This window comes from Accipiter gentilis, chromosome 27 (genome assembly GCF_929443795.1).
Source record: "Accipiter gentilis chromosome 27, bAccGen1.1, whole genome shotgun sequence".
NCBI lineage: Eukaryota > Metazoa > Chordata > Aves > Accipitriformes > Accipitridae > Astur > Astur gentilis.
This window is the reverse complement of record NC_064906.1, coordinates 18,449,139-18,465,833: the sequence shown is the minus strand read 5'-3', so window position 1 is coordinate 18,465,833 and position 16,695 is coordinate 18,449,139. Positions and strand designations below refer to the sequence as shown.

Genomic DNA, 16,695 nt, shown 5'->3' with positions numbered 1-16,695 from the left:
TCTGAATTGTTTCTGAATGAAAGTTGAGGTTTTTCAAAGCTCTGCGGCAAACGAACCCTCCATTGTGCATATTTGCTGTCTGAGAGTCACTTCACTTTGAGTAAGTCTCGTGGTAAATTTCCATTCACTGACTGGATAAGCATAGCTTTTAAAATTAGATTACTGATGTAAACATTTACGATTACAAATTTAAAATGTGCTATAAAGATTTATGGGGAAAGTAAAATATCAATTTTGCTGTACATTATATTATACACTACATTATACACAGACAATAAGTCACTCTCTTGGTATTTAAATATATTTATTTACAGAACAAATACCTATCTCAGAGGATTTATTCTTGTTTGTAAAATGTTCTGATAATCTGGGATATAAAATGCAGAGGAAGCAGTAACAAACATTTCTACAATCATTAGTAAAATTCTCTACCAATTTCCTGCTCTTTTTCCTTATCTTTTTTTTGCTTTAACTTCTAAATGTCACTGTTTGGTTCCTAGATACTTTTTAATCTAGTCTTGTATGTGAGAGAAATGTTTCTTTTTCCATAGTTACCCACAAGTTTCTCCTGCTAATGTCAGAATGTATGCCTCCAGAAAATGGTATTTGAATGTGAGTTACTAGATTACCATTCATATTTCATTTTTCTCATGCTTGCATCTGTGTTAGCTCTGTCTTAATTTTAGTTCACTGGCCAGTTCTACTTAATGCCAGAGTGTCCTCTGCTGTACGTAGCAAAAATAGCAATATATTACAGGTTCTTTCATTCGTGATGATCAAAATGCAGTGAAGTGATAGAAAAAGAGACTCTGTAGGGATCTGTGCAACTTCTCACTTAAATTTCTCTGTCAAAAGCATTTTTGCAAAATCCTTTCTAGTCCCCCCCCAATCATTCGTGCTACAGATAATTCTGTAAATAGAATTCACATTAAAATCTCCTAACACTCCCACCTTGCCCTTGCCAATGTTTTATGTTTAAAGGCAAGATTTCACTAAGAACAAATATGAGGAAAATTGCCTGAAGACAATCCTGTAGGGCATCGTCTCTGAATGTCAGGCATGAAACAGGGAGAAAAATTTGTAAAGTTTTAAAAATCCTCTACAGTTTTTTTTTTTTTTCATAACTAACTTTCTGCTGTTTGGTGAGGACAAACTGGATGTGTGAAAGGTTATAGGAACACTCCATTTTAAGGGTTGCTACTTAACCCTTGACAGGATGTCCCAAGCGTAAGGTATATGCATATTTTTCTAATTAATACACACATAATTTTATGGAAATATTAAAAATACTGAGAGAGACATTATCTGCAATGATAATTATTAGCTACAGAACTAGGATTCAGGACAGACCTGTAGGAGTTAATGTGGATAGTTCTCTGAAAATGACAGTTAGTTGGCAATGTTTCAAATAAGAAGTGGTGTCAGGTGTTTTTTAGAAGAGCAGCAGGAAGGCTAGAAAAAGCTTACATTAAGACTAGAAATGCTACTCGTGTCAGGCGGCATAGAGCACCTTCCATGTAAGGAGGACTGACTTGGATCCTTCAGCCTGACAAATGACTGCAGACGATACAATGCAAAACCTATGCAAAGGTGAGCAGAGAACCTTTTTTATTCGCTATTATTTCCAAAACAGCAGAAGCAGCAAGGATTCAGTGAAGATTTAAGGGAACAGGTTTGAAACACAACTACGAGGAAACACTTTTGCACGTCATCTTGCCATCGAACAGCGGAACCCTCATGATACTGTCAACGCCAGAAAGACAGTTTTTAAAAATGAAGCAAGACACATTTGCGGAGTACGTGTCCACCTTGCAAAGATGAAGCACCATGCACCTTGGCTCACAGCAAGTTCCTTAACCTGCTAGGTGAAAGCCACTGGCAGGCCCGGGTTGCCTTGGGGCCTTTTTTGTGTCTGGGTTTTCATGTTATTTCCCAGGCCAAAACGCTGATATATCTGGCCTTTTGTAGTAACGGCCCCTAACTCTTGCTTTTCCTCACTGCACCCTACAGCCTCCCAGAGCTTACTGGGAAACCTCTCCAAAGCCCCTTGGTAAGGCACCGGTTGGCACCTGCAGGCTTTCAGGTGTGTGGTCACCCGGAGTGAGGCGGGCTAGTGAGGAAAACCTGAGGAAAACCTGAGGAAAACCCTCCCGCCGCCTGAGACGGGCCGAGCCCTGGGAAGGGGAGAGCCGCGCGAAGGCTGCCGGGAGAGGGGAGAGACGCGAGGACGGCGGGCGTTAGCGGGGCCCTGCCCCGCTCCGCCTCGTTCTGGGCCCCTGCCGGAAGTGAGGGCAGGAGGAGAAGGGGGGCGGGGCTAGGCGGCTCTCCGGGAGGTTCGGCCGCCGCCATTTTGTTAGCGCCGGGCTGTCCGGGTGCGCGGAAGTGGCGGCCGGCGAGGCGGGAAGGGACGGGACGGGGCCTGCCCGGCTCCTCCCCTGCTGGGGCGGAGAGGCGGGGATTGAGCGCGGCCGAGCCGGGTCGGTGGACGAGAACGACGACGAGGAGGAGGAAGAAGCGGCGGCGGGGGGGGCCGAGCCGAGCGCGGCCCGGCGATGTCGGCGTTCTCTGAGGCGGCGCTGGAGCGGAAGCTCTCGGAGCTGAGCAACTCGCAGCAGAGCGTGCAGACCCTGAGCCTGTGGCTCATACACCACCGCAAGCACTCGGCGCTCATCGTCAGCGTGTGGGAGCGGGAGCTGCGAAAAGGTGAGGCTTGGCACGGCCGCCGCCGCCGCCGCCGGGCCTTTTCCCGCCCTCGGGTGCCGGGTAGGGCCTGCCTTGGGGGTGGCGGCGGCGGCGGCCGTGGTGGGAGGAGGCCGCCCTCGGGTGTGCGGCTGCTGAGGGGAGGATGGTAGGGCTCCTCGGCCTGTCGAGCCGGTGAAAGAGGGAGGGAGGGAGGGAGGGCGGGCCGGCCCGCCCCGGCGCCTGGGGAGAACGGAGCTGCTGGGGCAAGTGTTAAACCCCGGGTCTCAGTTTTTTGGTTATTGCGGGCTGGGGGTGTGTGTGTGCTTCTCCTTCTTCTTTTTTTCTCCCACTCCCCTGGTTCCTTTCTTCTTCCTCCCATTCCGCCTTCCTCCCTCAGGGAGATGCTCCTGAGGAGGCTCGTTCTCACGTTTTACTCCCGTTTTTTTTTGCGGAAGGGGAGAGGAAAGTGGGAAAAGGGAGGGAAGGCGGAAAGCACGGGGTTTAGGGCTTTTTGTTTTAATCCTGGCAGGTACGGCTTTTCCAAGACGATCCTTTTTAGGTAGTCTTTCGTTATCTATAGCAATAGTTAGTTGTAATACTGTTCAAGTTTCCTGACGCAGTGGCTTTGTCCACTTGTGCCAGCAACTATTCTTTTAGGGAAGCTGAGGAGGGGAATACTCAGGGGGAAGAGCAATTTAATGTGTCTAAAGTGGTTTTTACTTACTGTTTTTGCAGATGGCTAATACCGATGTTGGCATAATAAAGAAATGTCTTTCTTTAGCTGTATTGAGTATTTGATGTTGAGCCTGCAGACTTAGATTCTTACGTGGCTTTCCTTTTAACAGCAAAGAACTTGAAGCTATAGGCAGTGGCTCAGGGACTGAAAGGCCAAAATGGCATGTGAAGGTTTATTTGACCTGACTGGCAAATAACTTTATCTTAAGTTGACTCATTTAAGAAAAAGAAAAATCACTTGCTAGAACTCTACTTTGCTCTAGGAAATGTTACTGTATTCCAATAGCTTCCTTTGGAGCCCCACTAATATGTGGATCTTTAATGGGAAAAGTGGAAGGCTAGGTTTTCGAGCTGAGAGGAAAAACAGCACTAAGCCATTACAGGATTTAGGAAAGAGAAAGCAATCTCTTAGTTTCACGCAACTAAGAGGAACAGTCAACTGGCAGAAATGATGTGTAATGGAATACAAAGAGTGCATGGCTGGATCACAACTACCTCTTTGTTAGGGGGCATAACTTCACAGCAAATGGATTGAACTACCCTTAAAATAAAAATCTTGAGTATGAATTATACAAAACTTTACAATATAGTATGGAAATATGTTCCTATAAACTCTGTAGCTTTTCACATGGCTACTGTGTTTTTGTTTAATATATGCTTTTTGTGTGAAATGTTATCACTTGAACTTTCAGGCATGAGTTAAATTATTTTTTTTCTGTTGCCTAAAGAAAGACATATTTGGTGGCATATTTCATGTTGTGAAATAAACACATTTTCACTAAGTGTTTGTTGCAAGCTTACTTTCTTGTTCTGAGAACAAATGAATGGATCTCCCATCTGTGTCTGAAACATTTCACATTTCTGGGCCTTCTAAACAAACAACTTGAACGTTTGGTGTTCTGAATGATATCAGAAAGGTATCTTTAACTGGTACAGAGCCAGAGTTTTGGTTGCTTGTCTTAATTAACATGCGCAATACCAGTTCATAATAATCTATAACATTAGTGGTCAGTCCTTAACTTTAGTATTAGCATAATTTTCTTGTGCTGTTGGACTAATTGGAGAAATGGAATGGGCTATATATTTGAAGGTGATATTGGGAGGCAAGGATAATGATCATCTTAAGAACTCCTGGGAATGCTTTGCTTTTTCTCAGCTTTCAATGTCTGGCTTCCACTTTTAAGCCTGTTCTGAGAGTGTAGCTTAGGAGCTTCGGATGAGCATAGCTGCTGCAATTGGTTTTATCTTCAGTTTGTTGAAGCTGTCGTCTAGCTCTTGCTGCTTCCAAGTAAGATTTTTCTGGTGACCTCTTTTCGGAAGCCAATCATCAAGGGTCTGTGGAAAGTATGTGGTAGGCCGCTTCCGGTAGGAGTAGCCTAGTTGCTTTCAATGTCCTGTACCTTTTCTTCTGGGCTTTTAAGGCTTATGTGAAGTGTTTTTTCTTCCCTATGTTCCTCTACCACTTCATTTGAAGCTGGTGTAGTTAATATAGGCAGGATGTATTTTAATTTTCCATCTCTGATAATAGTACCCAAGTTTCATAAATGTTAGCTTACATTTGGCTGGCACTAACTTTTTGCTAATAGCAGCACAGAATTGTAAGATGGTCCCTAATCCTCAAAGGGTGGATTTAGTGGTCAAAGCAGACAGCACGTGGAAAACGAGAAGGAAGACCAGTATGCTGTGGTGAAGTGACTTGGATAAAACATCACAAAGCAGAATGCTGGCAGTGAGGCCATAAATAGAGTAAGTTTAAGGCTCCTGACTTGCCCACCATCCAAGCTGTAGAAACATGATTTCCCTCCTACCTGAGAGGAAAATGATCTCTATTTGGGGAATACAGACACAAAAATTATTGGCATTTTCTGCTGCTATTGCTAGCCAGTAGTGTCCTGGATCTGACACATGAACCTTGGCTTTCTAAAATTTATTTCCTTTCATTGTATCCCTTTTTTGTTGTCACCTCTGTCTCCAGACCTTCCTTCCAGCCTACTCCCTTTCAGGCTCATGGAACATTGTATAACCGAGTTGCACACAAAACAGTGTGATACCACGTTTTTTCTGGATGCTTTCAGTTTTGGTAAGCTGTGTCAGATCAGCTTGCATGAACCTTTCTGAAGATGTCTGTAGTTATTTGTGAAAACAAGTGCTAGGATCACACCTCTTTTGTTCCTCAATGTTTGGTTCTGATTCCTTTTTTTTTAAAAATAGTCATGGTCTTTATATCACATTGGAGTAGTAGAGGTGGAGAAGCAGCTTTTCAGGTGTGCATATAACTTAGGTAATGTAAAATCTTAGTCCCTTTCTGTTTACTTTAATTCACTGATAGTGTTTAGGTCCCATATTAGGGCATCCCTACAGATCACTGGTTCCATACACCTTCATCTACAGGTTTTCTACAGTTGAGCTTCCATTGATTCTCTTGGTTAATTCTTACGCTTAGATGTAAACAAAACTTGCACATCTTTGTTGTAACTTGGAGCAGTTACATAACACTGGATTTGTCTTGCTGTACTCCAGTGTTGCTAAAGTTGTATTCAGGCAGTTGTTGTAACTCATGGTTACTGAAGGAGAATGCATATGTGCTTTTTCCCTAATACGACCGTAACTTTTATATGTAGCTCTTAAAATACTGGCATGTAAAATTCATAGGGTCATTCTTAGAAATAATCAAAACTTGGAGGAAAGCTGGTATAAGGTATTCTGGAATTGGCTGTATTGTGAAAGTCCTGATAACTCTGAATTGTCCAGATGCTTCTAGTAACATCACAAATATTTAAGGAAAGGATGTTATTTTATACAACCAGTAATTTGATGAAATTATGATAAGGAGTTGCATATAATATGCTTCAAGAGGCTGAGTGTAGAGATGTGCTGTTTAATGACTGACCTTAAATATGTGCTAATGAAAAAAGTATGGATGAACTGTGCCACTAGTGTAGGGCTGTGGCAGAGCTGGTGCTCTGCCTGGGGTATTAAATATTCCTGATTCTGCATCTGTGCAAAACCATTCATGTGTTACTCAAAGTACTCCAGATTTCAGTGTATGTAGGTTAGTAATCTGTTACTATGATTAGTGGAGAATAGATTCTGTAGTTCATTGATCTTTTGTTCATTGATGAGTAAAATGATGAGAAAAGATGACTAGAATGCCTTTAACTTAAACGACAACTGTAACGAAATAACAAAGATTTCTCCTGTTTTGACAGATAAGCAGAGGTCTACAATGACAACAGAACAGCTCCTTTTCCACTCTGCTGTTGGTTAAATATGTCTTTAATTATTCTGATGGGTTTTTTTCTGACAATGTCTTGTACTGTGCTGCTGCTGAAAATCCAGCAAAACCAATAATTAGTTTTGAAATAGATGAATTCCCTGATGGAAAGCTGGTGCTGCTGCAAAGGAGACTGAGGATAGTATTGTCCCTTTAGGCCACAGCCTGTGTTAGCACTGGCTTATGCTGATCATGAGTCTGCGTTCTTTTGAATGTCATAGTTGATTTATGGAATAAATAATTTGGTGGGGAGGCTGCTCTTTCAGTACTTCATTTGTAGTAAATGTCTTAATAATGTGAATCTTGTGCAGTTTAGATTTTTATTCTAGAAAAGTGTGGCTTTTTTTTTTTGTTGCTACTTGTGATATGGCAGTTTCATGACTGCTTCAGAGTAACTTGCGTGGATTAACTTTTGTGATAATGTGGCCACATAACCTAATTATTTTACAGAGACCTTTTGGGGGTTAGGGAGAATTTTGAAAGGCTTGAAAGGTGTGCATTGAGGAAAATGATCCTGCTTCAGCTAGATTTCAGATGTATGAAATGTAACACCCAAAGTTAAATAGTTAATAACTTAGTAGACATAAGCTGACTCAGTAGTTAAGTAGTAGTAATTAATTAACTGTAATGTGACTACATGACTCATTCCTGAAATGCAGTGGTGGGCCCATTAAAACTATTTAATTTTGTGTATCCATAAAGAGATTGACTTACAGGGGTTTTTTTAAACTTAAGTAGTGGCTTTACACATACAGTTTTGTTGTGTAAGCCTGCAGGCACTGAGTGGCTGCTGAGAAAACCCTTAGGAACCCCCTTGAAGAGGCTCTTCTGAGGTGGAGGCTGTTGAGACTTATTTTCTGTTATTTGCAAATTATGTTCTCTTGCATACATCTCTTGCTCCCTGGTTTTAGGATTCTCTGCAACTGTAGCAGTTTGTTGTTTGTGTGTTTTGTTTTGAAATGAAAAATTTCAATTCCATAATTCAAAGCATCAACCTTCAAGGGTGAATGGTAAGTGCTTGCTCAGTAGCCTTCATGTGCTATTTGCTGTACTGGGTTAAAGTGTGTTCTTTTTAAAAGGAAAAAAAATTTACTAAATGTTTGAATTTGGTAATATGGTAATTTTTATTTCAAGCTCCAGTTAGTTGTCTGTAGTATCTTCCTGTCAGCTCATTTTCTGTTAGGTTTTCCAGGTCCAGCTCTGTCACTTGTTAGGTGTTTATGTCCTAGTGATATTTTAATAGTTGTCGTGTTGTGTCTTTAAACCTTATTATTTCAAATTCAGGTATCTGTTTCCTCAGAGCCTGACATGGCATCTCATAGATTAGTCAGTCTCAGAAACTGATGCTGAAGAACACAACATCCTCCCTGCCCCTTAGTCACTTGTCCTCTTGTTTTAGCTCTCATCTGTCACCCCACCCATGTCACAGGGATTGTTGTCTTCACTGCAAACCTTATCCAGGTTAGCGGAGCTGTTGTATGTTTTCTTTAAGGCAGCTACAATTGCGTAAGTGCATCTGGGCTGCTACAGAGGGATGTATATTTAGTGCTCCGCTCTGCCAGTTTACCTGCTGTTCCATTTTATTATGCTTGAACTTTTTTTTTGTTTTGGGTGTTGAAGGCATTTAGTGGTATAAAAAGCAACTATTTTTGCTTATTTATGGCCGTCTACAACTTCTGCTGCTGGGACGTATGCTAGTGTTTGGGTCCTTACTCATAGCTGTTGGCATTGATGCAGTACATTTTTCTGAAGCTAGTGGCTGCTGTGGCAGTTGCTCAATGCTGCTGAAAATTGGAAGATAGAGGATCTTAGCAGGCAAATTTAGAAGGCCTAGCAACATTGAAGCCAGAATTGAAAGAGGTACTACATCTGAATTACTCTGATATTCGGTCAACTGCTTTGGAGCAGAACCACAGCCAAAAGTGGTGGAAATATATTGCCCTGCAGATGTGAAGTGCGTTTCAGGAAACCAGTTCCTGATTTAAAGCAATTCTTTTCTGTACTATGTAGTGTAGTTTTTCTACAAAGAGAAGGAATCTTTTTCTGCTGGTGGTTGTAAGATTATTTTACTTAATGGTGGTATAGTGTCATGGGCCAGTGTGATACATTTGAGAGAATAAATTAGATTTTGTTTTATTTAAAAGAAACAAAACTATGGCTTACTGATTTTACTGGTTAGTAGGTGTTCTTGAGGAGGCCAGTAATATACTTAAGATGGAGGTGCTTGTGGTTACCTTCCTGCTTATCCACATGAATCTCCTCATCTATGCAAAAAGGTTTGGAGATCAACCAACAGCGGGAAAAACTTCAGGTGAATGCGAGTTTTTGAGTCAAGTTAGAGATTTACAAAATGAACTACAGTCGGGAGCAACAGATTAGCAATATAAGAATCTTTCACTTAAAGTAGTCACACTTGGATTGTGTAATCCAACCTGACTCATTGACTCTGAGTCTTGAAAGAATGCAGTGTGTACAAATCTATATTCATTTATTGCTGTACTAGTTGTGTCCTGCTATCTTACCTGTACCTGCCTGTCTTTCATCATTCTGGTTCTGAATACTTAAGTGCAGTGTCTTTTTCCTATCCTAAAACTGTTGTTATTGCTGTCGATTCATACCCATCTTGGCATTGTACCAGCCAGGTGATGAAGTGAAAGGAATTGGTTTGTTTCACATGTTTAGGTAATTCAGGATACACTAAGTGTGGTGAGAAGCTTCTACAGAGTAATTATGTTGGACTGGTTTCCTTGGTTTGTGACCAACTTTCTCCTGTGTCTGGTAATTTGATGCTGATGGCCTCTTTCCTGGCAGTGGCTGTATGCTGTATTCCCTTTGTCTACTAGCCTCCAAACTCAAAGTCAAGATACTTGGGACCCTCAAACCTTGAACACACGTTCTGTGGACAATTCCCCTCTATGAAAAGGAGATAGCAGTTCTCAAACCTTGGTAAAATTCACCAGGAGAATCAGGTGACTGCAATGTTGAACCCTTAGTTTAACTTGTTCTTAACAGAAGGTTAATTAATTTTAAGATTAAGTGCTCATCGTACCACATGCCTTTTATGGTTTTATTATCTTTGAATTGTCCTTTCTGGTGGTAGCCTCTCAAGTGACTTTTTACAGATAGGCTTTCAGTTACGTTACCAAAGATGCTGCACTTAATCAGCTTACATAAAAACTCAGGTTAGCTATCAGTGTGAAGGGTAAGTGATCTTGCACTCAAGTTTCAGTGCTGCTTGACTTAAAAAAGATGAGTTGGGTCTTGTAATAAAAAGCTTAAAAGCTTGTTAGGTGTTTACAAAGATGTCATGTAACTTCTTTTGCAAAGATATGAAGCATGCTATGACACAGCGAGTGTCCCATGGATTTTGGGAAAAGTGCTGACACTCATATTCTCTGCTGCATATATGTAGACCAATGTAATTCAAAAGCAATTGAGCCAAATCTATTTGAATCCATATTAGAGAACTTCAGTAAAAGGGAAAGTGCTTAGTGCTGGTAACTGTTGCGGGATTTTAACCTACTGATGCTCAGTTTCTCAAAACCTCTTGTTAAATGATACTTTCATTTGAGGTCAGTTGGCATAGCAGAGCTGGCCTGTAGAAGGTTAAAGCCTGATGTAACATTTTCAGATGGGTCAATAGTCTATGTACTTGTAGTGGGATTGGGATGTAAGTGAAATTTCTTAAGCTTGTGTGTTTCTCTGTAGTTTCTTCCTTTATGTCTAAGATGGCAAGTATCTCTTAGCTCTAGGGAAGAGGTGTGGAACAGCATGAAACTAATGGGCATGTTTCTAGCAATCTTCATGAGACCTCAGTTTCCAATGCCAGGAGATAAACCTGGAGAAGACAAATATGGGTGATTATGCTGGCGTTGATTGCCAGAGTTAACCTCAGTGAAAATAACTTGCTTACTGCCTTCCAAGGTAAAATACTAGAGTTTCTTGCACTAATGTGGTGGCTCGTCAGAGTTCTCTTAAGTATTATGGACTCGAGCATACAATGTCAGGGCATCTATATTGGACTGGCAGAGAACCAGGAATACCCAGGCCAGGCTAACAAGTATGCGTTCCAAAGAATTTAAGACTTGATAATGAGGATGTCAAGTCTCTCCACCATAGATGCCTGATGACGCTGCAGAGTATTCACTGGCACTTAAATATGTCAGACACGTATTTTTTTTTTGGACACACTTGGTTTCAGTTGCGAGATGCCAATCCCAGTTAGTCTCATTGTGGATGCTTTAAGAGTAATCTGCTTAGTATGGCCCTTACACCAACCAGCACCATTGACATGATAAATATTTCAGAATCCAGCGCTTCAGGGAGCTGCTTTGGTGGGTAAATGGTAAATTGAACTGAAGCAAGCAGAGGAGTTATGTGAACACTGCATAGAGCTTCTGAAAAGATGATTCAGTCCGACATGGATGCTTTCTTAGCAGTTTTGTGTTTGCAGACTGTACTGTTAGTGTACCAGAGGTACCTGGGCTTTCATTTTCTTCTGACAGTAAGACTGCTTTTGCTAATAGCCTTGCCACGTGTTGAGGACGCTTTTTTAAATAGTCTTAACTGTTCTTTGATCCATTTTGGTGTTCTGAGATACATCAAAGCACAGGGCTGAAAAGTTAGTGTCACTGCTACTGAAGAGAGATGCTTTAAACAGATAATTTTTTTCAGAACAGCTCTATCTGGTCTGGAATTTTGTATTTCAGACTTCAATAGCTAATTTACAGTCATAGCAGCAATAGAACACTTTGCGTTTTTTCAGCTCAGAGTTGTCGGCCTCAGTTGCTAAAGGTTACGTTGCCCTTTAGTCTCATGTGTAAGGCAGAGCTGTAGTAGGCCGGGATGTAACTACTGAAGACTGGTGAAGTGAAGGGGACAGCTTCTTGAGAGTAGGCATAATTTTTAGCTTCGGAACTTTGGAATTAAATATTACTTCACAATGTTCTTTGTGAACATAAGGGTAGAATATTAGTTGAATTTCTAACCAAAGCCACAGATAGCTTAATCATTTTGATGATTTTTGTTCATTATATGCAGCTTTGGTTCTGTTGAATTGTAGTAGGAAGCTGGAAAGGTGATACTAGAAGAAAGCTTGAAAGTGACTTTCTGGATTTTAGCGTGCTTTTTCCAAACATGGCATATTGATCTATTTAACTGTAGTGAATAGATCAAGTCTAGACTTTGTGACAATCAACATCACCTGACTTCATGGCACTGCATACATCTCCTGTCTTTACCAGCTCAGTTGGTTTGGTTACTTGTTGCAAACAAGGAAGCTGAGGTCTGTCACAAATGAGTTGCATCACTGAGGATTAAAACATGACTTTTCTTTCTGTGAAGTGGACAGACAAGGACCTATTGTGCATGCAGTTCAGAGGATGTGGAATGGGGAACAGTCTGCTTCACTAGATTTTGAGTCCTAATTCTGGGCTTATTTAGGAAATGGGGGAGGCAGGCATGGTCAGCTTTGGTCAGTGCTAGTTAATTTTCATGCGCCCATGGGACAAGACCTGTTTTTTAAGATTCTCTCTTTGAATAATTCAAAGCTTTCTATGTGACAGAACTATGATTTACTTGAAACATAGGTAGGAGACGTGTTGCTATATTGTCAGTTAGTTTTTAATATAGAAATTAAGTAGCATAAGTTTATAAAATCTACATTTTCGTTTAGCCAGCTTTTGACCCAAATAGGTGAATTTCCTAGGTGTCTGCATGTAGTGACCTCACTGTTTGGAGCAGTCTTTTAATAGATCCACTTTGTGTGGAACACTTCCAAACTAATTCTTTTTTGCCCTTTTTTAGTTTTCCTTGATTCTAAGAGATAGGTGCATTTTTACTTTCAATGCAGAGGTCCCGTCCCGTCCCCCCGCCGAACTCTCTTGACTTGTTGGATATGTCTGTCCAAGAGGATGGGAAGAATTCAGTACTCTGAGGAAAAATCCTTCAGAGGAGTATTTCTATAGTGCAGAATTTATTCTCAAAAACAATTCCTTAGAATGGAATCATATCAACATTGAATTTTCTGTTTGTACATGAGGGTGCTGATTCTGCATGTTTGAGAGGTTTCGGTGGAAATTAACAAAATCACATCATACTGGGAACTAAGCATGAGTTTTAAGAAATTCTAGATTGGCTTTACCGCAGTGCTGCTTTCCTTGAGAGAGCAGAAAAACTTAAATCCTGTCTCTCAAGAGAAACCTCTGTTTAAAGTCAGAGCATACATACTGAGACTGTATGGTGATAATGGATATTGGAAGTTTTTCTGGTGTTAACACACGGTTAGAAGGGTTACAATAAGAGTTGCAGCTCTGAGAAATCTGTAGACTTATGAAGATTAGATGAAGTGTGGTGGTAAATGAAAATACCTAAGTAGGAACACTTAGAAAACATGGAAGAGATTTTCAAAAGCAACTTGTAAATATGAAGCTTGTAATCTATTACATGTTAATGGGAATGGGGTAGAATACTTAAGATGCTTGGAGAAGAGATACATTGCAGGAGCCTGAAAGTGATTTGTTTAAAACGTTTTCTTGATGTTACAGCTGCAGGCACATGAGTGTTTTAATGATTAGGAGATGAGGGAGGGGAGTATCATGGTGATACGGAGAGATTGACTGTTCAGTTTGCTCAAATATGAGAACGAGGGGTGGTTATTGAGTGAAATTCAAATCAAAAGGAAGAGGTTCTTCACGTGAGTGATTGTGGATCTGTGAAGCTCCTTGTCAGAGGGCTTCATGGGTGTAAGAATTTCATGCAGGCTGAAAGGGAAGCTAAAGTACTTTGAACAAATCCATGAAGACTACCAAATGGACAAATCACATAAGGCTCAGGAAAATAGCTGGAAAAAGTTGGGGGCTAAAGAACACTTTGGAGTATCTTTCTTTTTTTTCCCTGTTTATTTTTGGAGGTGGTGCTAGAGGGAGCTTATGTCATATTATGAAGGAGGAAGAATCTGAGCAAAGAGTTACAGCAGAAGGGAGAGAAAAGCCACTGGGTTACCAAAGTCTTTTCACGTTTTTAAATGCAAAATCAGGCTGAAATGTTGTAAGCAGTAATGAGAATAGGAAAAACACATTTGATTTGGGTTTTTTGTGTTTAGTATAAATGTGGATAAATAGGTACTAGTTGGAGGAACTAAAATTTCTAATAATTCTTGTTTATCACTCTTTTTATTAGCAAAACCAAATAGGAAGCTGACATTCCTGTACCTGGCCAATGATGTCATACAGAACAGCAAAAGGAAAGGACCAGAATTTACGAAAGACTTTGCTCCAGTAATAGTGGAGGCTTTTAAGCATGTTTCAAGGTACAGTAAACCATTATGTGCACTGTCCTTCATCATCCTTCATCATACTGTATTTGAGGGCTATTTAGAGAACTCCTCAGTTCATCTCTTCTGACCCAGCTAGTCCTTGTGCTATTTCTGTACTTGAAGTCTTGTTAATTTAATTTGTTCAATTTACTTTAGATCTTGGATAGTCTTAATGCCATTGCATGAAGTTACATAGTAAATTCATCTGCATTCAGTCCCTTTTGCCTTAGAAAGCTGTTAGCTGTGCCTTAAATTAACACTTGCTTTCAGTCTTTATAGCATTTATGTGCTACAGCAGTTTGCTGTGTTTCATTACTGGTGTTGCATGATTTGTTATTCCCCAGCAGCCATTCATCTTGTTGCATGAGGATGCTAGAGTCTTGATACAGAATTATTTTCACATGGTACGCAGCTGTTGAAGCAACACAAACCTATTTGCAGTGTTTGCGTAACAGGATTATAGACCTACAGATTTATGGGTTGAGCAAGCAAACAGAAAGAGGGGACTGGGCATTGGTGGTTTTTTTATGTGCTTGCTGAGACATCTTGAACTGGTCTTTGCTTTCTTTTCTTTAAAATGTGATTTTGTTTTCTGAGGTTACTGGACTTCCGGTACTTTGGTATTGCTAAGGTATGCCAAGGTCCTTCTGTGACAGATAATCATACGGCAGTGCTGTACTTTTCCCTAGTGCTGACTTTTGCTTTTTTGCCTTGTAACAGTGAGTCTGATGAGAGTTGTAAGAAACACCTTGGCCGAGTGCTCTCTATCTGGGAAGAAAGGTCTGTTTATGAAAATGATGTATTAGAACAACTTAGGCAAGCGTTGTGTAAGTATTTTGTGTGTGTATGAAGATTGAGTCTCTTGTTTGAAATGTTATTTCCCTGACTCCTGTTTTGTTTTCATTTAGATGGAGACAGAAAGGTGAGGAAGCGCACATATGAACAGATAAAAGTTGATGAAAGTAACTGTTCACCTCGAAGTTCTCCCACTGACCCTCCACAGGTAAAAGCATGTTTGTAAAATTCTGTATTTGCGTATGGTTTGATACAGAATTTTTCAGTTACTCTTGTTTTTGAATGGTCTCTGTTTTTCTTTTTAATGAGGTACTGTTTGGGTGAGGGTGACTATACCTGAAACTTTTCTTCACAGTACTTCAGGTTACAAGTGGAGCACACTCTAACTTTAGTCAGTTTGATGCTAAACCAAAATGTATGAACTATATATCCAGCTTTGTCCACGTCAGGATTTCAGCATTAGTTTCTACAATGTTTTAAGTTCTCATTTGGTTTCCAGGGTGGTAACAAGTAACAAGTGTATTAAAATAAGATTGTTATTGATTTATCAATAAAATACATCTCAACGTTGCAATCACTGGTTGGGAAAAGTTCTTGTCTACCTTGCATTGTTACAGCTTCTATAATTCTTGTGGGTTTTTTGTTACGGTACTGCCCCAGTACTGTAGTCGGAAGACTTTTTGTTATGCAAGGAATGACTGTCCCCAAATAATCACAATTTAGTATGTTTCTCTGTAACAAACATCTGGGCTTCTATAAACATCAGCCCTACTTCCAAAAGAAGTGCAGTGATCTAGTCTGATGTGATAGTGAAGCAAAAATACAAGAAAAATAATTTAAAAAATGTACAGTAAAATAAAAGGTACTGTAAAATAATCACTACTGCCAAAAATAAAACTTCTATAAGTAGTCCTATACCAAGAATTTAAATGAAAAATCTATTTTAGGAAGGTGACCTTTAAAACTAGGAACACTTCAATGTTGTTCTGAGAATTAATGGCTTGGTTTTGTTTTGTTTTCCATCTGAGAGGGGATAGAATGTTGGTATAGTGCTGATATCATAAATGCTTTTAAAATTACCATCAAATTGATTCCATAAGCTTATTGTGAAATGCTGTTTTGTACTAGGATCTGTTTATTTAAACTAGTTACCAATCTTGCATGCTTTTTTCAGACCACAGATCTCATTAGAGCATTACAAGAACTAGAAAACGCTGCCTCTGGGGATGCAGCAGTTCATCAGAGAATAGCTTCTTTGCCTATAGAGGTCCAAGATGTGTCCCTGTTAGACAGAATAACAGGTGAGGGTTGGGGATCCAGTAACTGAAATGCTGTTCTGAGAACTTAACAGTATGTAACGAAATCATGCTTTACTTGGTTTTCTCTGCTTGCTTTTTAGATAAGGAATCTGGAGAGCAGCTTTCCAAAATGGTAGATGATGCATGTATGTTGCTGGCGGATTACAATGGCAGGTTGGCAGCTGAAATAGATGATAGAAAACAGCTAACTCGAATGTTGTCGGACTTTCTCCGATGTCAAAAAGAATTCCTTGCAGAGAAAGAACATAAGCTGGAAGTGCGTAATGTTTTGTTTTAGTCCATTCTTCACTAGAGCTTGTTCTTGCAAATGTTTTTAGTTTGCCTAAACAATTTTTTCTCTCCAAAGGTAAATATTTAATTGCTGCTGTTGGGTCATTGCTTCCAGCACATTATTAACAAGATTTCTTTTGGTTCAAATGTTCTAAATCTATTAAACCAGCTCAACATTAGGTAATGTTACAGCTGTAATTGCTTTAGTGTTTTTCTTTCTGGTTTTTAGCCTATTCAGTCTTCATTACATGTACAGACTTAGTTTCATTAGTGCAGATAGAAGGTCTTATCCTGAATGGTACAAA

The 16,695-nt window shown here is 40.2% G+C and overlaps 1 protein-coding gene across 5 annotated transcripts in view; it reads left to right on the top strand.

Moving 5' to 3' along the window:
* The first annotated feature begins 2,315 nt into the window (after nt 1-2,315).
* The window catches only part of RPRD1A (regulation of nuclear pre-mRNA domain containing 1A), a 43,689-nt gene continuing 29,309 nt past the window's right edge, over nt 2,316-16,695 (top strand). For 3 of the 5 annotated variants that reach the window (XM_049830173.1, XM_049830175.1, XM_049830174.1), the window contains exons 1-6: nt 2,317-2,703; nt 13,871-14,000; nt 14,727-14,833; nt 14,915-15,009; nt 15,976-16,102; nt 16,201-16,376. In XM_049830173.1, the coding sequence (XP_049686130.1) occupies nt 2,553-2,703; nt 13,871-14,000; nt 14,727-14,833; nt 14,915-15,009; nt 15,976-16,102; nt 16,201-16,376 (786 nt within the window). In that variant the 5' untranslated portion in view covers nt 2,317-2,552. Of the gene's footprint in view, nt 2,704-13,870; nt 14,001-14,726; nt 14,834-14,914; nt 15,010-15,975; nt 16,103-16,200; nt 16,377-16,695 lie in introns of all 5 variants that reach the window. The other 2 variants (XM_049830171.1, XM_049830172.1) reach the window with 1 other exon arrangement.